Here is a 23,405-nt window from a genome sequence, read left to right as displayed (position 1 = left end):
ACACAAACTATATTAAGTTTAGTTCTCTAATTTCCATTGCTTAAAGGCCAGAATGTGTGAAATATGTATTATCAGATTAGAAAAACAAAACATCAGAAAAATATTTTGCAAAATAGCATTTGCTAAACTCTATGACACAAACTAGCTCTAAAACTTCCTGTTTCAAAATTTCACTGTGTGTCCACTAAGTTAGTTTTTCTGGCTGTGGACAGCAGGCCCACCGTACGCCGCAGGCCCACCGCACGCCGCAGACGCACCCCATGACACAGGCCCAACGCACGCCGCAGGCCCACCCCACGCCACAGGCCCACCCTACGCTACAGGCCCACCCCACGCCGCAGACGCACCCCACGCCGCAGACGCACCCCACGCCGCAGGCCCACCGCACGCCGCAGGCCCACCGCACGCCGCAGACGCACCATGCCCCCCATGAACAGGCCAGCTGAGAGCTGCGGCCACTGCCCAGGGCTCCCTGCTCTGTGCTCAGCTGCCTGATCCAACCTGCCAGGGCTCTGCTTTCTCTATGTGTAGAAACAAAAAAACCAGGAGCACGATGTGACAAAAAGCAGATTTTTATTAAACAGAGGTACAAATGTGTTTCATTTTCTAATAAATCTCTTTCACAAATCACCTTGTTTTTTCGCTCTTCTTGAATGATCATTTTTAGACAACACTGTCTGACTGTTTTGGCTTCTGCCAAAGTTAGTTTCTGTTCACAGGCTGAGTCTGACTTCTTCCCACCTCCTCCTAGTCGGGCCTTCCAAAACAATGCTCACCATTCTTTCACATTGACTTTGGTTTTGAAAAGAAAAGTTATCTTACAAAGTAGTATGTATAACTCTGTAATATATGAAGTGAGGCAATGATACAACCAGTTTTAAAAATAACCTTCCATGATGATTTTCATTTACATCCACCTGCTTATTAGCAAGAATCTTTTTACAGGTTTACTGCACACCCAATTTCTCTTCTGGAAAAACTTTTGAACATCATCATGCCCTCCAACTTCTCCTCTCACCTATATTTAAAAGGGTCTGCTCTTTACCCTAAAATCTATACTAGGTAATTTTCAGAATATTCCTTCAATCACCAAACAAAGTTTTGAGATCCTCGTGCTGGATTTCACTATCTTAATAGGAAAACCAATAATCACCTATTAAAATTCAATACAGGCCAGGCACAGTGGCTAACGCCTGTAATCCCAACATTTGGAGAGGCCAAGGCAGGTGGATCACCTGAGGTCAGGAGTTTGAGTCCAGCCTGACCAATATGGTAAAACCCCATCTCTACTAAAAATATAAAAATCAGTCAGGTGTGGTTGCAGACACCTCTAGTCCCAGCTACTCGGGAGGCTGAGGCAGGAGAATAGCTTGAACCCAGGAGGCGGAGGTTGCAGTGAGTCAAGATCGTTGACACTGCACTCCAGCCTGGACAATAGAGAGAGACTCCGTCACAAAAAGACAAACAAACAAACAAAAAAAAGTTAGTAAGTAAATAAATAGGCCAGGCGTGGTGGCTAATGCCTGTAATCCCAACATTTTGGGAGGCCAAGGGGGGTGGATCACCTGAGGTCGGGAGTTCAAGACCAGCCTGACCAATATGAAGAAACCCCGTCTCTACTAAAACTACAAAATTAGTAGGGGCGTGGTGGCGCAAGCCAGTAATCCCAGCTGCTCGAGAGGCTGCGGCAGGAGAATTGCTTGAACCTGGGAGGCGGAGGTTGCGGTGAGTCAAGATCGCGCCAGCACTCCGGCCTGGGCAACAAGAGCGAAACTCTGTCTCAAAAATACAAAAAAAAGTAAATAAATAAAACACAATACAATACAGCTAATACGATTTACCTAAGACGCTGTTATATGAGCTGAACCAGAGGCAAACAATGTTTGCCAGAAGACTCACAGATCCCCGTATTAATAAGGTCTTTATCCAATGGAGTCCTGCTTCTGTGAAATGCTGAGGCATTTGCTTCCTGTTCATCAATTTCTTTTTCCTTCTGTGCTTCTTGTTTGGCTTCAATATCCTGTAATTCATAAACAGAAATTGTTTACAAGTGATCTCATTACCAGGTGTGAAGACACACAGGCTGGCTGAGCCCTGACCCCAGTGCCAAGCTATCCCAGCCTCTGTGGCTGCCGCACACACCTACCCACAGGCCTCCACCTGCCCTGTTGGAAACCCCAACTCAGTTGTGCAGTTTCAAACAGTGTCTTCTGTTTACAGATCCAAGGTCCAGGCTGCCTCTGCTGATGCTCTCCAGCCTCCTTCTGTGAAGTCCCTAAAATCCTTAACCCTGCTACTGGCTCTCACAAAACCCAATGTGATCTGCCCCACACACGCAGCATCCAGCTGCTCTGTAAGGACAAGAAGGAGCTAGAATTCTCACACACAGAAGTCCTGTTTCAAATGTAAATGGCAGAGCCACTTTGGGAAACTATGAACACACACTGACCCCAGAACCTAACAAATTCCACTCCAAGTGTTTACCCAAAGGGAGGACATATGTTCACTAAAGTACTTGTTCACAGCACAATCGTGGCAGCTCTACACGGCCAAAAACAAGAAAGCCTGGACGTGGTGGCTCACGCTTGTAATCCCAACACTTTGGGAGGCCAAGGTGGGGGGATCCCGAGCCCAGGAGTTGGAGACCAGCCTGTGCAACACAGTAACACCTTGTCTCTACAAAAAAAAATCAAAAAACTAGCCCGGCATGGTGACATGCCTGTGGTCCCTGCAACATAGGAGGCTGAGGTGGGAGGATCATGTGAGCCTAGGAGGACAAGGCTGCAGTGAGCCAAGATCAGGTCACTGTATACAGCCTGGGTGACAGAGCAAGACCCTGTCTCAAAAAAAAAAAAGAAAACAAAAACCAAAAACAATTTAATGTCCTTCAATAGGAGAATGAACTAACAAAGAGTACTGCACCCATAAAATGGAAAACTTCCCAATAATAAAAACGAAGTCACAATAGACACATCAGTGAGTGAATCTGAAAATCATTCTCCAAGGCAAAGCAGGAAAGAGTGCATACTATACAGTTATACTGCTGCGACACTCAGAGCAGGCGAAATGCATCTCATCTGAGGGCAGGGGAGTATCCTGGCTGCAAGTGCCAAGGGCACAGGGATCTTTCCGGGTGACGGGAATGGTCTACATGAGTAACAGGTTATCTGTTAACTTCACTGAAACAGGCAACATGCAGTATTTTATCACAATTAAATCATCTCAATAATTTTTAAAATTAGCACATAAAAGAATTTTAATTTAAGAAAATACTTGGATATAAAAGTTGAGTGTTTTACAGTTTTCAGTTATTCTTCACATGTGTGAGTGTGGTATTTCCGATCTCAGCGCACCACCAGGTCACGTGTGCCTCCAAGGCCATACCTGGATCTCTGCAGTAATGGCTGCGTGTAAGGCTGACTCCAACCCTCCAGCAGCCATCAAGCTGCCCACCAGAAGATCAATCATGAATCGACAACCTGGACTTATGTTCACTTCATTGCCTGAAACTGAACTAGAAAGTGTGTGCCAATTTGAGTGAAACGCCATCCCCTCCCAGCGCCCTGACCCATGCCCTCTCCTGTTCCTTCCCCGAGCCCACCTGCGCAGGGCAGGAGAGCAGAGAGCGCCCCGGTCTGCTTCTTGGCGGTGGGCAGCAGCACGGACCAGCCGCTCTGCAGCATGGCCTGGGAGGCTGAATGCACGGTGCTCAGCACGCCTGTGCTGCTGGCCGGGGTCACCACCGTCTGCTTCAGGCTGTTCAGGAGGACGCTGCCCAGACCTAAACCAAGGAATTCCGGGTCAACCTGGTGACTAATAGCAGCATGCAACTGAAAGGAGAAAAACAATTTTCACTTAGAACCCCTAAAAATGAGTGAATTTCAAAGTCTTATTAAACACCGAATAAAACTCAATTTGAAGTATTATTTAAATAGACAAAATAACTTCTCAGCTTATGTATTTTTAAAAACTGGACTAAAAAAACTCTTACCCACAATAGTTGAAGTATTTTCTAGAGGAATTTTTGTAACCCCACTATGAACACATATATGGAAAAGCTCAAGATCAGCAGAAGAGCTAAACAACTAGCAACAGCAACCTCCACCCCACTCCAACCATCTGCACCAAACACAAATAATGGCTACAATGTAACCACAAAAGCTGCCACAGGCGGTGGCTCATGCCTGTAATCCCAGCACTTTGGGAGGCCAAGGTGGGAAGATTACTTGAGATCAGGAGTTCAAGACCAGCCTGGCCAACATGATGAAACCCCATCTCTATAAAAAAATCAGCCAGGTGTGATGGTACACACCTGTACTCCCAGCTACTTGGGAGGCTGAGGCAGGAGAATCACTTGAACCTGGCAGGCCAAGACTGCACCACTGCATTCCAGCTAGGGTGACAAAGTGACACCCTGTCTCAAAAAAAAAAAAAAAAAAAGCTGCTAAAAATTAGATTGCGGAGCTGAGAGTACACAAGGAAACTCCTCAAGTGCAAAACCGAAATTCACATGGGCACACACAGCAGGAATCAAGAGGTTCCGGGCTCTGAAAGCAGAGCCAAGCCGCCAGGCTTCAGCACAACCTCCCACACGGGAATGCACACAACGACCCACTGAACCCGAGCTTCCTGCAGAAGGCTGGGAGCCACTCAGGATCACCTGCCTGCCAGCCAACCACAGCCAGGGGGCAACGCACTGCCCGTCCCAGGCTCTGGGTAGCAAGAGGCCCCACGAGAAATCAGAGACCCGGCCTTGCCCTGGGAGTAGAAGTGAAATCAAAAGCACACCACTCATCTAGGTATAGATATCACAGGTCAGGAAATGACCACCGAAACTCACCTAGAGTCTGTGAAACCTACAGAACCCTCAGGACCCCGGAGAGGCAAATGCAAAACCATACGCTGGGACACCTCGACAGCCTAAGACATACATGAGGCCACGCCCCACAGCACCGACCAGAACAGAAACATCACTGAAAACCAGGAGGGGCAGCAAACACCTGGGGTGCACCCACGCAAACGCCAGGATGCCACAGGTATGGTGATAAATGTGTGCTACAGAGGACTAGAGAAGCACACTTCAGACCTCTGCTCAGTTCATTACTGTAACTAAACACTACACTCAGTTCTGTACATTCTAGAAGCACGGCAAAAAGGGGAGGGGCTGGAAGAGGGACATGACGGGTTGTTACACAGAAACCACTGTAATAAAAGGGAAAAATTACTATGTCGAGAAAACTGTGGTTCTTGTCATTAAGTTAGAGGGTTTTATTACAAAGACAAAAGATGATGATCAAACACTTCAGCTTTAGTTTTGCCAGAGAGGAAGACTTTTTTTAGCTTTTATTTTGACCGTAACCATAACCTTCATGGTGAGGAAAGGAAGGTATTGCTTTGGGAGCCGAGCTTACTGAGTAGATCAAGCTTGTCCAACCCACGGCCCGAGGGCAGCACGGGGCCCAGGACGGCTTTGAATGCGGCCCAAAGTAAAATTTCTTAAAACATCATGAGATATTTTTGGGATTTTTTTCTAAGCTCATCAGCTATCGTTAGTGTATTTTATGTGTAGCCCAAGACAATTCTTCCAGTGTGGCCCAGGGAAACCAAAAGACCGGACCCTCTTGGTGCAGGGTTTTCACAGTACAGAGGAGAGACAGGCCAGCACTGGTGTCTCAGCTGAGCGCTGTCTCTCTCCATCACCTGTGATCTCACCCAGTCATTTCTCCACAGGCAACAACAGTAAAACAGTAACAATGCCAACGAACTAATGATTCTAGCAAAAATAACACAATCCATACACACTCTTCCTGCACGCCGAGGCTGACTTCCAGGACAAACATAAAATAAACAGATCACGTTTTTTAAGCCTTGCGTCCATTATTAGTGCATTACAATCTTACTTTAAAATACTTCACCCAACAGGCCTTCAAAATAACATAAACCTTCTTACAAATCGCTAAGACACTTATAAAAGGAGCAAGAGGAAGGGAAATCACAAATACCTGAAGTCGGGGAAGATTCAGCATTGCCACGGCCACGCACTCTTTCTCCTGGGGCGGGGGCCAGTCCGCGGAGCCGTCCATCCCCTCACTCACCTGCTGCAGCAGGAGATCCAGCTGCTTAAAAGTCACTGAGCAAATGTCCACCCCAAAAGGGACACGGAGGCCAATGGACCACTCAGAACACGATGACCAAGCACAGCTCTAAGAGGAAACGCAACAATCTAAAATGAATCTCCAAATGCAGCTGCTGGTCTGTTCCACAGGAGTCACCAGCGTGTGTGATGGAGCTGCCTTATGTTATTACCTATCATCCCTCTAACTGCCCAGTCGAAAAGCATTCATGGGTGTCTAGCTCACACACTACCAGCTTCCAATTTTCGCGCCCATTTCCCTAGCCCCATCTCACTTGGCCATACCTAAAAAAGTAAAAACATTTTTAAAAATCTTTTCACTCTCAAAAGGATTAATGCACATTAATGGATGGCAGTGAGGCTCTCCATCCACTTGAAGTGGTATAATAGCAACTCTAACTAGACAATGAACTGTTAGACACATATAACACACACACTACCTTTCATAGTGAGAGAACAAGTAATCGGCAAAAATCTAGGAGAACTGTAGAACACCATCAATAAACTGGATCTAATTTATAGAACACTTCACCCAACAACAGCAAAATACATATACTTTTTTTCTTTTGTGAGACAGAGTCTCACTCTGTTGCCCAGGCTAGAGTGCAGTGGTGCAATCTCAGCCCACTGCAAGCTCTGCCTCCCGGGTTCACGCCATTCTCCTACCTCAGCCTCCTGAGTAGCTGGGACTACAGGTGCTCGCCACCATGCCTGGCTAATTTTTTTTTGTATTTTTAGTAGAGACGGGGTTTCACCATGTTAGCCAGGATGGTCTTGATCTCCTGACCTCGTGATCCACCTGCCTCAGCCTCCCAAAGTGCTGGGATTACAGGCGTGAGCCACCGTGCCCGGCCATACATATACTTTACATATACTTTTATTTTATTTTATTTTTTTTGAGATGGAGTCTAGCTCTGTCGCCCAGGCTGGAGTGCAGTCGCGCGATCTCAGTTCACTGCAAGCTCCGCCTCCTGGGCTCAAGCCATTCTCCTGCCTCAGCCTCCCGAGTAGCTGGGACGACAGGCGCCTGCCATCACGCCCAGGTAATTTTTTTTGTATTTTTAGTAGAGACGGGAGTTTCACCGTGTTAGCCAGGATGGTCTCGATCTCCTGACCTCGTGATCTGTCCGCCTCGGCCTCCCAAAGTGCTGGACCATACATATACTTTTTAAGCACAAACAGACCACACATATACTTTTTATACATATATGTATACATATATGTATATACAGACCATACATATACTTTTTAAGCACATACAGAATGTTCACTAAGAACATATCCTCACACATAAATCTTAACAAATTTAAAAGAAATGAAATCATATGCAGTTTGTTCTCCAATCACAATGGTATTAAACTACAAATCATTAACAGAACAATCTGCAAACACTTCAAAATAAAACAACATACTTAATAATCCATGGGTCAGGCCAGGCGCAGTGGCTCATGCGTGTAATCCCAGCACTGTGAGAGGCCAAGTTGGGGGGATCACCTGAGGCCAGGAGTTGAAGATCAGCCTGGCCAACATGGAGAAACCTCATCTCTACTGAAAATACAAAACAATTAGCCAGGCATGGTGGCAGGTGCCTGTAGTCCCACCTAATCAGGAGGCTGAGGCAGGAGAATCGCTTGAACCCAGGAGACAGAGGTTGCAGTGAGCCGAGATCATGCCATTGCACTCCAGCCTGGGCAACAACAGTGAAACTCCGTATTGAAGAAAAATAATAATAATGATAATAATAATCCATGGGTCAAAGAACAATTCTCAAAAGAAATTAGAAAATACTTTGAACATAAATGAAAACGCACCAAAATTTGTGGGTTTAATTAAAGCACTGCTTAGAGGAAAATTTATAGCATCAAATCATTATATATTACAAAAAAGATAGGTCTAAATCAGCAATCTAAGTTTCCACCTTAAGAAACTAAAGAAGAGCAAAGTGAACACAAAACAAGCCAAAGGGACAAATGACAAGATAAAAGCAGAACACCAATGAGATTGAAAGCAAAAAAACAAGGCAAAAGTTAATGAAACTTAAAGATTGTTCTTTGAAAAGATCAACAAAATTGAAAAACTCTAGCAAAACTGACACAGAAAAAAACAGAAAAGATACAGATTATCAGTATCAGGAATGAATGAAGGGACATCACTGCAGGGCCCACAGACTTCAGACGGTTAGCAAGAGAATGCTAAGGAAAACTTGACATGTAAAAATCAGACAACTTAGATGAAATAAAGCAATGTCTGAGTGCCATAAACCAGGAAAATCCTCCTAGAAACAAACAGGTCACCTCAATAGTTCTATATCTGTTAAATAAATTGAATTTGCAAAATCTTTTTTTTTTTTTTGGAGCCGGCGTCTCACTCTGTCACCCAAGCTGGAGTGCATTGGTGCAATCTCAGCTCTCTGCAGTCTCCGCCTCCCAGGTTGAAGTGATTCTCCTGCCTTAGCCTCCTGAGTAGCTGGGATTACAGGCGCACGCCACCACGCTCGACTAATTTTTTGTATTTTTAGTAGAAACGGGGTTTCACCACGTTAGCCAGGCTGGTCTCAAACTCCTGACCTCTGGTGATCCACCTGCCTCGGCCTCCCAACGTGCTGGGATTATAGGCGTGAGCCACCGCGCCCGGCGTAAAATCTTTTAGAAAGAAATCTCCAGGTTCAGACGGATTCAAAAACATTTAAAGAAGAAATAACACTAATTCTACACAATCCCTTATAGAAAATGGAAAAGGAGGGAACACATGCCAATACTTTGTATAAGGTCAGCTTTCCCCTGACAGAAAGTCAGACAAGATAGTATAATACAAAGAAAGAAAACTGCAAACCAACATCCCTGATGAGCATCAACAGAAAAATCCTCAAAAACGTGTTACCAAGTCAAATTTAGCAATATAGAAACAGAATAGGGCTAGGCGCGGTGGCTCACGCCTATAATCATAGGATTTGGGATGCCAAGGAGGGTGGATCACTTGAGGTCAGGAGTTGGAGACCAGGCTGGCCAACATGGTGAAACCCCATCTCTATTAAAAACAAACAAACAAACAAACAAAATTAGCCAGGTGTGATGGTGCACACCTCTAATCCCAGCTACTCAGGAAGCTGAGGCAGGAGAATTGCTTGAACCCAGGATGCAGAGGTTGCAGAGAGCTGAGATTGCACCAATGCACTCCAGCCTGGGTGACAGAGTGAGATTCTGTCTCCAAAAAAAAAAAAAAAAAAGAGTAGTAAATTGTGGCCAAGTGATCCCTATCCCAGTAACACAAGGCTTGGTCAGTATTTAAAAATCAGGCTGGTATAGTGTCTCACACCTGTAATCCCAGCACTTTGGGAGGCCAAGGCAGGTAGATCACTTGAGCTCAGGATTTCAAGACCAGCCTGGGCAACATAGTGAAACCCCATCTCTAAAAAAGAAAAAAAAAAAGTTTAAGAAAAAGAAAGTAAAAATCATCAATGTAATACACCACACTAACACACTAAAGAAGGAAAACTGCATGACCATTTCATTTGGATTAAAAGCATTTAACCAATTTTAACACCCATTCAGGATTTTTCAAAAGCTTCTAAAAGGGGGAATTAAGGCTGGGCACGGTGGCTCACGCCTGTAATCTCAGCACTTTGGGAGGCCGAGGCAGGCAGATCACAAGGTCAGGAGATCGAGACCATCCTGGCTAACACGGTGAAACTCCGTCTGTACTAAAAATACAGAAAGTTAGCTGAGCACGGTGGCAGGCGCCTGTAGTCCCAGCTACTCGGGAGGCTGAGGCAGGAGAATGGCGTGAACCCAGGAGGCGGAGTTTGCAGTGAGCCGAGATCACGCCAGCGCATGCCAGCCTGGGCATAGAGCGAGACTCCGTCTCAAACAAACAAAAAAAATTGGGGGGGAATTAAAGAAACTGCCTTAATCTGGTAATAAGGCACCTCCATAAATATGCGCAGCTAACATCACAGTTGATGGTGAAAGACTGAACTGCTTTCCCCTACAGTCAGGAGCAAGGCAGGGCACCCACTGTCACCTCTCCTATTCAGCTTCACACTGCAAGTCCTGGCCAGGGCAATCAGGCCGGGAAAAATACATAAAAGGCAAGCAGACTGGAAAGGAAGAAATGAAACTGCCCCTCTATACAGACAGCATTTAATTGTCTATGAAGAAAACCCAAGGAAACTACAATGAAGCTCATAATAAATGAGTTTAGCACAACTGCAGGACACAAGAACAACAAACAAAACTCAGTGGTATTTCCTATACACTGATAATGAACAACTGGAAACCCAAATCCTCCAAAATACCAAATCAAGCTCTATATTCAGTACCTGGGCAGGCCCACAGGTAATTCCCACTATGTGTTTGGCGTCCAGTCCTGGCAATGCTGCAGGTTCTGGCTTGGTCACGTGCAAGGTGTCAAAGTGCTGGCACTGGTCGTTGCTCCTCCAGCTGCGGACCTCGCTGTCCTCAGTCAGAGCCAGGCAGTGGGTGGAGCCTGCAGCCACATCAATCACCTTCTTCCCTACAAGGAAAGAGGGATGCAGATGCAGCTTCAAGCCTATGACCTGAATGGCCTAGAAAGATATTTCCACTAAGCCATTCAGGTCAGAAAGCTTTTAATATTAACTTCTTGAGGATAATCTGTTGCTTTAATATTAAGCACAATTCATTTGCTTTGGGTGTGTTATTAAAACTCCTATATTTTGTCAGCTACAATTTGTTAGGATCCACAGCCTACAAAGATCATAATGCTATGATACGAAAAGGATCTGTTCTTTTTCTCCTCATTCAGATTTTCATTCAGAAAGAAACAAGGTGCTTTTAATTAACTATTAGATCATATTCTCCCATCGCAGATATAACAACGCACAGCACACTCTTCACTGAGGAAGGCTTCCTAAGAAGAAATCTATTGTTCTCTCAGAGTTACATGATAATCACTATTTAAAACGTTGTTTCTATTTAAACACTCAGCAAAATATTCTATTTTTCTTTCCTGGTAAATCTAACATGACCAACACAAAGGGTGTTTCACAGAAATGTCAACATATAAAATAATTCAGCTGAAAAAACACACTGCAGTGAGGGGAACAATTCTATCCTAGGAGCTTACCATAAGTTAACATCAGCAACAACAAAAGGTGTTTTCAACAGTAATTTAAATACTCTGAAAGTAAACGATTTCTGTATCTAATAACTGTCGTAGCTTTCCTATACTAATGGAGGGGAATATAAACAAGGAGGCAAGTGAAATTGAAATACCATTCAATGACACAGAGTAAACTTCTTACTCTGCAACTTATCTCAGAAGCTTAGAAAACAATAAATACCGTATGGGCACACAAAACTCTTAGACATCAAGATATTAACATGCTTCAAAATAAAACTAATGGAGAAAGGAACTGGCAAGTCTTACTTAAAAGTCCCACTTCCAAACCCACTTGGTAAAGAAGCAAACACACAAAGAATGTATATAGTAACCAGGACCTAATGAACTACAGCCCCCCACAGAATGCAGCCCAAGGCCTGCTTCTGTGAAGACACTGGTGTTGGAACATAGCCAGGTCCACCTGCTTCAAATACAATCTGGCCCTTTAAGAAAAAGGCTGCCCACCCTGAGAGAACCCTAAAGAGTCCATCTGATGTACCTCTCACTGCCTTTTCCCTTCTTCCCTACTTTCTTGTCAACTTGCCTGCCCTTCGCCAGTTCTCAACTAGGATGAAGACTATCTCCCAACCACTAGGCCAAGTGATACAGAAAAGTCCAGTTTTACCTTAGAAAAATCCCTCCATCATCATAGTTTTGATGGCCCCCACCCCAACTTCCTGCAGCATAACATCCCTAGTAAGAACACCATAGAAGAATCTCAGGGTCTTCTTGTGGAGGCTCCCATCCTCTCTGCCTGCGCCGGCAGCCCACACTGAAGGCGCCGGCTCTCTTATCTACATAGCTTGGCTTCCATCTGTTCCCTCCAACTACAATGCATGCTGGACACCTTTGCAACTGAGCAAGCAGGAATCACCCACCAAGGATGAGTTCACATGAGAGCGTCCCAGGTGGACCCAATCCCACCTCCCAATGTGGCCCCACAGCACAACGCACACTCACGGTCTCAGTGTGCTTGCAGTACAAGTACAGGTGACCTCACCCCACAGAGGGAACCCTTACTGAGTCCAGCCTGCTGTGTGACGAATGCGTGCCTGCCACAGAAAGTGGCAATGTTTGTAAAACTCAATGGGTTTAAATTAAATTTGATAAGAATAATTCAAAGTCATTTTTTAATAGAGACACACCCACTTTCCTCTTAGTATCAATACCTACACCAAGCTAGCAGTAAAAGTTTCTAATGACAGTCCATTCATGGAATGTCAGGTTAAGAACATAAAACCTGCAAACTTTAAAACATTACTAAAAAAACTGTCCTGAAGGGTTTTAAAAGTTTACATTTGCACTCACCTTGCAAGCCTTCTAAGAGTTGGATAATGAACATGTTCCTCTGTTCTGTGTCCAAGTCTCTGGTTGTCACCTTTTCCCCATGAATAAACTTGGCCACTTTTCATCAAAGCAATGGAAAACTGACTTCCACAGCGGACTTTGACCACATCCAAGTCTTGAAGCTTTTCAATCAGCTTTGGGGTTTTGCAGCCATCACTACCACCTCTGCCCAATTTCTCATAGTCACCATCTCCCCAAGACCACACTTGCCCTAAAAAATACAAATGCATTTAAATAACAACAACTCTGCATTTTAATGAAAAATTTTAAATGACTGAAAACAATATAATGAAAAATGCACACTAATCTAGACTACCCATGTGCATAGTTAACACTACAAGGGTGGCTACTGAGCAAATGAAATCTACGTGACACTTGAGGTTGATATAGAAGCAATAAAGACAGGGAAAGCTGAGCTTTCTTTTTGTTTTCATTCCATGAAAAACAAAGTCCTGACTCTTACTAGCCTGGGCTCAGCGTTCACTGCTTCACAGAACCAAAAGCCCACTGCCTCTGTAACACACAGTAACTGGGGCCCGGCACACAGCAGACACTTGCGGACCACCCTCCCATTTGCCTGCCTGCTTCTGTTGCCACCGTGCGGACTGCTGGTCAACTGTACCACTGTATGTGTTCCCAACTGCATGTATCAGCATAATTATATAAGGTGATAAAATGCTCATACACAGATGGTGGCGCTGCGAACCAGCTGACAGGCCCCAGGCAAACAAGCCCAGTAACCACCGGGGCCTCTTCACCAATGCCACTGAGCCCCACACCCACTGGACAACAGGGTGGGTGGCTTCCTCCAGGGAAGCTGCCATGCATGTCCTCGAGGGCCTGTCGAGGGTGGCGAGAGCTCTACGTACCGTTCTCAGTGACAGCCAGGGTTTGAGCGTCCCCACTCCCACATGCCACATCGATGACCTTCAGTCCTTTAAGCCCAGCTACCAGCATCGGAATGGCCTCGTCCTCACTGGAGCCTTCAAACAGATAGGACGGCCGTGACTAAGTCCTGTAAGAGGCCACCTCCTGCTGTATGCTCCCACTCATGCAGACCAGACGTACCGTGGCCCAGCTGGCTGTAGTTCCCGCGGCCCCAGGTGTACAGCTCCCCCCTCAGCAGTGATGGCCGCACTGCAAGTGCTCCCGCAAGCGATGTGCACCACGGGCTTCCCGGCCTGCTTTCCAGAGAAGGCGGAGATCACCTTAGGCTCCTCCAGAGGCCTTGGGGAGGAAGGGAACAAACATGAATGCCCTTCTTCTTGGTGTTATTTCTTATTAGTGTTAGCAAAGGAAATTCACTATCCAAATTTAGACCATCACAGCATCAGGCCAGTTTCACCTTCCAGGTACCTAATAAAATAAGAAAGACAGAATTCAAACACCTAACACTCCATGACTTTTTGTTCAGTTGGAACCCGATGCCAAGCATGGTATCCAGTAGAAATATAAAAACAGTGTTTGTTAAAGACTTGTACAATAGGCCGGGCATGGTGGCTCACGCCTATAATCCCAGCACTTTGGGAGGCCGAGGTGGGCAGATCACCTGAGGTCAGGAGTTTGAGACCAGCCTGGCTAACATGGTGAAACCCCATCTCTACTAAAAATACAAAATTAGCTGGGCATGGTGGCGGGCTCCTGTAATCCCGGCTACTTGGAAGTCTGAGACAGGAGAATCGCTTAAACCGGGGAGGTGAAGGTTGCAGTGAGCTGAGATCATGCCATTGCACTCCAACTTGGGCAACAAGAGCAAAACTCCATCTCAAAAAAAAAAAAAAAAAAAGACTTGTACAATAAAGTCCATTGCAGCTTTATTCACAATGGCGCAAAACCACGGTCCATCTGCAACAGAAGGAATGACTTACCCACACACACAACAACATGGCTGCATCTCAAGACATCATGCTAAGTGAAAGATGCCAGAAACAAAACACCATACGCTGTATGGCTTTGTTTATATTAAATTATGGAAAAGACAAAATGATAACAACAGAGGGCAGATCAGAGGTTGTCAGGAACTGGAGGTAGGAAGGGGCATCGACTCGAATCCCCGGAAGCGACGGGAGCGCCCCATGTCTTGAGGACAGTGACCCAACTGCGTGCACTTGTCAAAACCACCCAACTCTACATCTGAAACTCAGTCATCTGGCTGTATGGAAGCCTCATAAAGCTGACTAACATTTGTATGTATTTGTTAAATGAATGTGGATGGAATAAAGCCAGCACTCTGCAATCTATTTACAAATGAAAAGTATGAGGCAGTGGGGATTAGGGTAGAGAAGTCTTACTAGTTGAAGAAATTGCAAAGTTAGCAAAATATCCTATTCTTAGGATCCAGAATATGTTCCTATGATGGATGACATTTTCTTGAGAATCTATAGAAGCCAGGCCTCTCCAACGACATGGTTTACTCACTTTGTGACCTACTAGTTTGCAAAATACACACACACAGTGGCACAGGCGCTCACAGGGACAGCCCAATGACTCTACTCAGTACAAACTCTCCCTTATTCAGCTTAAGTTTCAACTTCCCCAAAAGGTTATCTCCAGCTTCTGCCATCTGCACTCATCTCTCTTTCTGCCTCGAAGTCCTAGAATAAGGCCTAAGTTACTCATCCCAGTACTTACTCTCCACTGAGAATTGTTTTACTATGAAATATTTTATACAAAGTCAGTTACAAATACCATAAAGGAAGTAAGCAGATATACCACACTGTCCTGCACCTCGACGCCTTTCAAGTCCCATGTACCCCATGTCAATCCCAGCCTTTAGGATCCAGTGTGAGAGTAACAGCTATAAATTCCATGGAGATCAATCTTTTGTTTTTCACTCATTTTACATTTGCCTGAATCCCTTTCAACACTGTCAGGGTTGGGCTGTTCTGAGCTTGGCATACATGTACCACACGATGCACATCACTCTGCTTTTCTCCCAGTTTGGGATCTTCCCAGCAGATGCTGTCAGCAATGATGACCTCAACTCCATCCTGTGGTGTGCATGGGCCATGCCCCCCAGGCTCCTCTCAAGGGACACAAGTGCAGTCATGACTTCGCTCATTTCAAGCTCTGCACTGCCTGCTCCCTGCTCAGGGCTCTGGCCCACATGAAATGGGCTTGCTGGGTTGGTGTGTACACACATCCTTCATTTAAACCTAATGCCAAAGTTCCACGCACAACAGCAAAGTACAAGAGGGTTCCCATCACTCCATGGGGCTATCAGACCTCCCAATTCTTACAACCTGGCATTTATAACAACTTTGTTTTATCTCTGTTCTTTCACAATAAAAGGTTCCACCGAATAGGATAATATTAGGAAGAAACTGCTGACTTTTGTTCCTGTAAAAATAATATATGGTTCAAGGAAAGGGTGACACCTTATCTATGGGAGACAGGGTGAACTGTTTGTGAATGAAGGAACAGTGGTGTGGGATTTGTTTTGGCAAACTCCAGAGTGGGGATGCAGTTTGAGTAGATAGAAGGCTGGCCAAGGCTGCACGGGGTGGAGAAGAGCCGAAAGGCCAATGCCTGTTGCCCTCCACGCATGGGCAGAGCTCCTAAGCCATCACCAAGGAGGGGCATATCATAGTGTCCTGCTCCACCCCAGCGCTACATGTCAGGGCAGCTGGAAAACACCTGGACACACATCTGTGCTCCATCCTGTTTAGGATATGGCAACATAAAAGAAGAGTGTGTCCCCTACAGAAATGAGCAATACATACACAGTGTCCCCGTGGCCCAGCCGTCCGCCATCCCCACAGCCCCAGGAGTACACCTCTCCAGTGGCAGCCAAGGCTAGGTAATGGTGACCACCAGAATGGGCAGTAATTTTTACAATGTTTCTGGAGGCGAGGCTTTGGACCAGCTGTGGGACCTAAAAAAGGAAAAATACGAAGAAAAGTAGTCATCAGTCCAAGGAAAATGAAAGCAGCGCAGCTCTCCTTTATCATGTATCCCTGAGCAAAGCCTGCTCTAACTGGAAGTGGGGCGTAAGTCCCTGGGGGCACGGGCCGGCTCTCCAGCCCTTCCCACCCAGCACCAACAGAACAGCGGGCAGCCTCCAAGTGCTCTGTGCCAAGACCAGAGCCGATGCAGGGGCAGGGCAGGCTAGCCCCGTGCCACAGAGACACACAGCCGACAGGGAGGAACACCTCGCTTTAATGAAAACATGCCACGTCCCAATTTGCCGCTATCCCCATGAGACCCAACTCCCTCATCTGTCACCTGTCTGGCCCCAAAGTCAAATGAGTTTACACATGGAAATGAGTTTACAAATGGGAATCTCATGATTAGCAATGAGTTTCACTGTAAGGACTTCCTAATCTTCACAACCTAAATCTTGACAATATTACAACTGAGATCATTAAACATAATATACAATAAAAAGAAGCTCATCAATCTTCAGAAATCAAATGGCTTAAAGAAACACCAGAGCTTGTGCATCTGTAGTACAGACCCTGCCCCCCAAGGGAACACTGCAGGCGGTGCCCAGAACACTCACCAGTGTGTCACTGTTGTAGGCCTGTGTGTACACGCGGCCATTGCGTGACAGAATCAGGAAGTGCTTCTCTGCACAGGCAATCTGTGTGACTCCCAGGTTGGCCAGGCCTTTGCACTGGATTGGACCAATCACATTGGCATAGTATTTCCATCCTATTAACCCCCAACCTTTGACCTCTTGCAATGATCCCTGCAAGATGAGAATATGCTGATTCAAAACATCAAAATAGCTCGTACCATGCTGTGTTACCTCATTTAACAGGTATGATGAAGCAACTGAACAGGCTATTTTTCCGTTTCTATTGCATTTCATTTTAACAGAGCCCATTAAAAAGTAGTATAAATGGCCCTTAAATACTAATGTATTTTAAAATGCTCAAACTATATCAGGGTCACCATTTTGTGCTTTAACAGGCAAAATCCCAAAAGGCCACACACAAGGCTGGGAGACCAGCAGCCCTATTGGTGGTGAGGGAAATCAAGTTGTACAGGAGCAACCTGGTGACAATCAGCCCACACTAGGTGCATCCCCACCCGTGCATGTGCACAGGCACACACGTGTGCACACGTGGAGGACACATGTTCCAGGTCAGGCCTTGCAGTACTATTTGTGTTTTTTGTTGTTTTTGTTTGAGACGGAGTTTCACTCTTGTTGCCCAGCCTGGAGTGCAATAGCACGATCTTGGCTCACTGCAACCTCTGCCTCCCAGGTTCAAGCAATTCTCCTGCCTCAGCCTCCCAAGTAGCTGGGATTACAGGCATGTGCCACCATGCCCGGCTCATTTTTCTATTTTTTAGTAGGGACGGGGTTTCTCCAAGTTGGCCAGGCTGGTCTCAATCTCCCAACCTCAGGTGATCCGCCCACCTCGGCCTCCCAAAGTGCTGGGATTACAGGCGTGAGCCACCTCAGCACTATCTGTATAGCAACATTTCGGCAATAAGCCCAAGTGTCCACCAATAAGAGACTCACTACAGAAAGATACATAAAAGACACATCCGCACACTGAAGACTAAGCTGCTTTATAAAAACAAAGAGCGACACTCTGATAAAGTACTCCAGTATATATGGTTAGCAAAAAAAAACAAGCAACACAAGTAATGCAACATGCTACCAGTAGTGTACTCATTCCAGAGAACAAGGAGGTTACGGGAACGAGGAGGTTACGGGAACAAGGAGGTTACAGGAACAAGGAGGTTACGGGAACGAGGAGGTTACGGGAACAAGGAGGTTACGGGAACGAGGAGGTTACGGGAACGAGGAGGTCACGGGAACAAGGAGGTTACAGAGGAGACTGAAAAGTCAGAGGCAGCAGGTGGAAAATGGGTGGAGGGGGTGGGCGGGGAAGCGACAGTGTGTCTCTGCCTAGGTTTGATTTTTGAACCATGTGACTGTATTCCTTTTTTTTAAAATGACTGTAAAACAAAATAAATACTCTTCATATTAGAAATAAAATCTTAGAAAAATCTGGATTCAAAACTAGGATTAGTTATACCCCGGCAAAGTTCACTACCATTCCCAAAGGCAGTTTTCTCATTGACATAATGAGATACAACAGCGTGCATGAGGTCCTCAGTGGGCCTGCACCCTACAGGTGCTCCACACACGCAAATCACTACTATTACCATTACTATTACATAACAGATATAATATATAATTATACTCTCACTACTATAACCAGCATTACATACTAAGACAGCCCGTGTTCAAAGTATAAAGAAGGCTGTGGAACCCCCTGCAGGTGGGAGGGCCTGAGGCTGTGGATAAAGGGGAGCTCTCTGGGGCTGTGCCACCTGAACCTGGAACCTGGGCCCCCAGGTTGGGTCCCCAGGCCTGTGTGCCTCAGCTTGCTCATCACTCACTCTCAACCCAGATAACATTTTCAACGGCAAACACGTTTAAAAACCACAGGCCAGTTCCCCTCAACAATACCAGAAAATACAAGTCTCCACACGGGCCCAGAATGAAAACCTAGAAGTGGTACTAGCTACAAAACACATGGAGAACACGGTTCTTGCACACACCTTATGAGATGTCAGAGAGCTACACAGCGGAAGCATCTACAGGGCGTAGCCAGACGGTCTAAATGGGCCATGACAACAACCACCGTTTGTCGCAGATCAATGGCAAGCTCGTTGTCTTGTGGAAGGTACCTCAGGAAACTCTCAATGGGGCTCAGAGGGCCAGACAAAAGCTAGAAAGGAAAAGTAAACAAACATTCAGAAATGGTGGGAAAAATTAAAGTAACACAATTAGCCTTTAATTACTCTTTGTATTTTGGTATTGACTCATTTGACCCATCAAATGACAATGTCGAGATACAGTTATACTATACAGCTATATATTTATGCAGCATATAAACTCACTGTACAAATGTCTAAATTTGCGGTATACATGTACACAACATTGACTGTGCATGTATACATTTATGATTCCACAGGTAAGTTGAATCCACAGATTACTAACACAACCAAACCACCCTACAGGCCTAGGACCCCTGGAGAAAGGCAGAACCACCTCTGTGGGAACCCAGCACAGCATCTCAAGCTGGCCTTGAAATCTAAAACCAAAAACTTTATTTCAATCTAAACGTTGCCCGTTCTGGAGAACACCTACTTTCATTTGCAAATTAAATCATAGTTCTAATTCTTTTAAAGGCAGAAGAGCCCTATTATCATAAAAGACTGCAAATAATAGAAAAACCAAAGCATGATATTGGAATGCCTAAGACTTTCCCAAAAAGACCGGCAAAATCCAACTTGTACTTGACCTGTAAAGACCAGCAGTCCTGGAGGTTTATGCCCAGGGCCCCACATGCCTGCTCCTCCCCCAGCTCGGTGTCCACACCTGTTAAGTGGGGAGCTGGTACTAAACAGAGTGACAGCTCAGGTGACATGCCCTGCACAGAGCCCAGTACATAGGAAGGGCCAACAAAGCAGGCCACTATTTTCATTGTTCTTTTCTGGTATTGATTTAAAAGTGCATGTTTCAAGCTTGGTTCTCTGCTGACAAGGAAGTCAGTGTTCACTGATCCGAGTCTTCTCCACAAACAAGTGGCCTCTCACACCTGTCTCATCTGACTCGATGCTGTTACCACCAAACACACACACGCCAGAGAAAAATACTGCCGTGGACACGCACGCTGGTCTTGCTTAAAAAATAACTAGACTTGAGTGCCACCTACACACAAAGTTCCATCATGACACTCACGTGCATGTCGCCCTCGGAGTGGGGTGTATCCTTCCTGCAAATGATGCTCTGGAACCTTTGCAGCAAGGGCAAAAGTGGGGCACTGGTGCCCTGGGCGGTGGAACGCTCATTTTCCATCTCCTGGGCCCCGCTGTCCCACAGCTGAAGCAACAACAGGATGGCAGACAACATTGGGAGGCTAAAGGAGAAAAGATATTTATTCCTAGTAAAAAGAGATTAACTTTTTTTTCATGGTTGATCAAAAATAAAAGCAAACAGCTAGATAGAAGTGAAGAAATACTTGGGATATGAAAGGAAACGAAAGTAAAGCCGTGGTAATTAAATCACTGAATTGACACCAAGATTTTAGCACAAGTCATCGCCTTCTGCTGATAGGAAAGACCAGTTAAGAAGCTCAAAGAGCATGTTTACATGAAAGATCTAGGATCTTAAATTCATGGAATAAAAATAATTAAATGAGGAAAACTGAAAGAAAAACAACAACAAAAAAACAATTCCCAGTCTAGAAAACTAAGCATAAAAAAGGAAGTGAAGAAAAGGAAAAGAGCGAGCGAGCTCTGGGACATGGTTCTCTGTACAGAGCACCACATCTGCTGCAGTCACAAACGATTCAGTGAAACACACACAATGCAACAGGTATTTGGATACAGAGCCGCTTCCCCAAAGCGTTCCCAGTCTGCAGCAGCCCTCACCTCAGCGTCCCTCTCTGCACAGCCAGCTCCAGCAGGATGGCCAGGGCCAAGTGCTGGTCCTGCAGGTGGATGCTTCTGGCCCTTTGGTGCCTGGCGTTCCGTGAACATCCCTGAAATGAAAACAGTGGATGCAGGAACAAAGCGACCTCCAGAAAGACAGCATGCTTACAATCACACTAACACGTTTACTACACGCTCCCTCCCAAGGAAGGATGTATTTTTAATATTTAGAATCAAGTTTCTGAGATTTGCTACTCAAATTTATTCATAGATTTTAAAAATAATCAGCTTACAGAAATATATTTTATTTAAATTATTCATTCAGATACTATATTATAGTAGATGACATACTCCAAATTTGTGAAGCATAAAATAATTTATCTCATTATCAAAAACATGAGTAGAAGAATATCTAGCTATCTTTTCCAGTTTCAATGACTTGTAAGACTATAACAGTATCAACATTCTCCTACGGAATTAGAGAACCAATCTCCAAAACCACCTGATAATCTGGAGGCAAAATGTCTACACTAATCTTTATCTCTGATCAATGAAATATTTTTAACTTTTCTATGTTACTCAATAATAAATTTTTTAAAATTTTATCCCAAGACTGCAGAGAAGGGATCTTATGGCATCAATATTACAGCTGAATTTGTGAAATCAACTCCAAGCCTATGTTCAGGGCCTCCAGCATTAAAACTCTGTGGTGATGCCTTCGCCAGCAGGCTCAGGAAGTGGACTCAGAGCCGGGGACGCAAACGCCAAAGGCCTCCTGCCGGATGGAAGAAGGCACAGTGCTGACCTCTGCAAGGAGAGTGAGGAGTGGCCTCACTTTTCCTCTGCATCTGTCCTTCCTGTTGAATTTTATATTTTCTTTAAATTTAAAAACCTTAACAAAAATGCGTAGCATCTAAAACCAGAGTTCATGTTTTTCTTACACACAAATGATTCCTATTCAAAATTTTTTACACTAAAAAGACCAGCTACAGGACTAAACTATTTGATCTTGAGTAGTTGTTTACTCCTACATTATCTATAAGACTTCAAACCAAGCACCACTCTGCACTCAGGACAGCAGCTCCTAATCACAGACAGATACACAATGTAAGTGCTCAACCCTCCACGAATGACTGATGGCCAAATCTCTAAGCATCCTCCCTCATCCATCCCATTTAGTATCACAGCTTCCTGGGTCTAGTCAGAGTATCATATATCAAATCTCCTGAAAAGCTGAGAACCCAGACCCGGAATCACAGCGCCGAGAGCCCGCTGAAAACAGGTGAGAAACCAACCTACTACGCTTCTTAGCTCTAAAGAGAGGGTGGTGAGAAGCAGCCTCAAGCAGGCCAGCTGTCTGCATGCAGAAGGCAAGAAAGGAAAGAACTCGCCCTGTTACGACAGACCTGAGGAACCTGGTCACTCTCTCCACCACCTCCAGCCACACAGAGGACATGGTGCTCTCGTCAAAGAGCGAGGCCTCGGGAAGTGCTCATCGGGCGTCCAGGGACTCCTGCAACAGCTCACTGCAGAGGTCCGCATCCTCGCCTGGGCGCACACTTGTCAGAGGAGCCTGCCCACTCCCCTCACTCTCCTGCTGGGCTTCCCACCCCTCAGCGAGAGATGATGCCACTGTCACCTTTCCAATCCCTCACTCAACAGGCCAAAATCTAGCACAGCTGTTTCAGTCAACTCTGTATTTCACGGCTGTCACATAAGCAATACACTAACTTCTTGTTCTTCTAGAATTAAGTCTGTACTTCTAGAATTAAGTCTGTGGTAGTGGTTGACGTGGGGGTGGGGGTGCATGCACTCTGTTTTTTTTTTTTTTTTAAAGCACAGATGGAAAAGCCAGCCTCTGCAGCCTCTCATCTCACAAGCAAGGAAACTGAGGCACAGAGAGCACATGGGATCAGCTGAAGGGCACATGGTGGCTGAACCGAGCTCGAAACCCAGTCTGTTGATGTGTTAGGGAAGCAGAACAACGCGCCACACCAGGGACCGTACCTGATCGCCAAGCCCTACGCGGGAAGGCGAAGGCAAAAGACAGCGCCGCTCGGGATCCCACTCTGGCGAGCCCCTCCACACCTTTGCTCACAGGCTGGGAACTGCAGACAACACACACGGAACATACAACCAGTCAGCAGCGGAGGGTGCAGATACTACATAAAATCAATACTGTGAAAGGGTGTGTACCAAAATCTGACCAATGGTTTTCTTCAAGTGACAGGATCACAAGTGGATTTTTAGTTTCGTTGTTTAACAACTTTGATCAAATGTCTTTTGTAAAGGAAAAGTTTTCTCTTTAAGAGTCAAAGAAACGTATAAGGAATTTTAAATGTCTTGGGAAAATGCTCATGAAATGACCTCCCAAAGTGAGATTCTA

At 45.4% G+C, this 23,405-nt stretch overlaps 1 protein-coding gene across 6 annotated transcripts; it reads right to left on the bottom strand.

The window, feature by feature from the left end:
* Window positions 1-556: 556 nt before the first annotated feature.
* On the bottom strand, window positions 557-13,602 carry LOC103889486 (E3 ubiquitin-protein ligase HERC2-like). 6 transcript variants are annotated; one of them, XR_008514068.1, is made up of 7 exons: window positions 13,489-13,602; window positions 12,581-12,830; window positions 10,452-10,645; window positions 6,003-6,203; window positions 3,602-3,830; window positions 3,029-3,514; window positions 557-2,020 (listed from the first exon to the last, which is right to left on the bottom strand). XR_008514068.1 is itself a non-coding variant. In XM_054532452.1 (6 exons), the coding sequence occupies exons 2-6, from the start codon at window positions 12,612-12,614 to the stop codon at window positions 3,492-3,494; spliced, it is 681 nt and encodes a 226-aa protein (XP_054388427.1). In that variant the 5' UTR covers window positions 12,615-12,830; window positions 13,489-13,602; the 3' UTR covers window positions 557-3,491. The 6 variants fall into 6 exon arrangements, 2 of the variants coding, with proteins under 2 accessions (XP_054388427.1, XP_054388428.1); XR_008514069.1 differs by having other exon boundaries at window positions 3,385-3,514; XR_010137435.1 differs by having other exon boundaries at window positions 557-1,754; window positions 1,842-3,830.
* Window positions 13,603-23,405: the final 9,803 nt, after the last annotated feature.

Source organism: Pongo abelii, chromosome 16 (assembly GCF_028885655.2).
Source record: "Pongo abelii isolate AG06213 chromosome 16, NHGRI_mPonAbe1-v2.0_pri, whole genome shotgun sequence".
NCBI classification, from domain to species: Eukaryota; Metazoa; Chordata; class Mammalia; order Primates; family Hominidae; genus Pongo; species Pongo abelii.
Note: the sequence above shows the minus strand (reverse complement) of the source record. Positions and strands in the feature narration are given on the sequence as shown.

Excerpts from the sequence above, each read along its gene's own strand:
- LOC103889486 (XM_054532452.1), bottom strand. The coding sequence starts at position 12,614 with ATGTTCATTATCCAACTCTTAGAAGGCTTGCAAG. Across the intron at positions 10,646-12,580 it reads ACTCTTAGAAGGCTTGCAAG|GGAAGAAGGTGATTGATGTG; the intron begins GTGAGTGCAAAT and ends CTTTCCTTGTAG. Across the intron at positions 6,204-10,451 it reads TTACCTGTGGGCCTGCCCAG|AGCTGTGCTTGGTCATCGTG; the intron begins GTACTGAATATA and ends GTTTCCTCTTAG.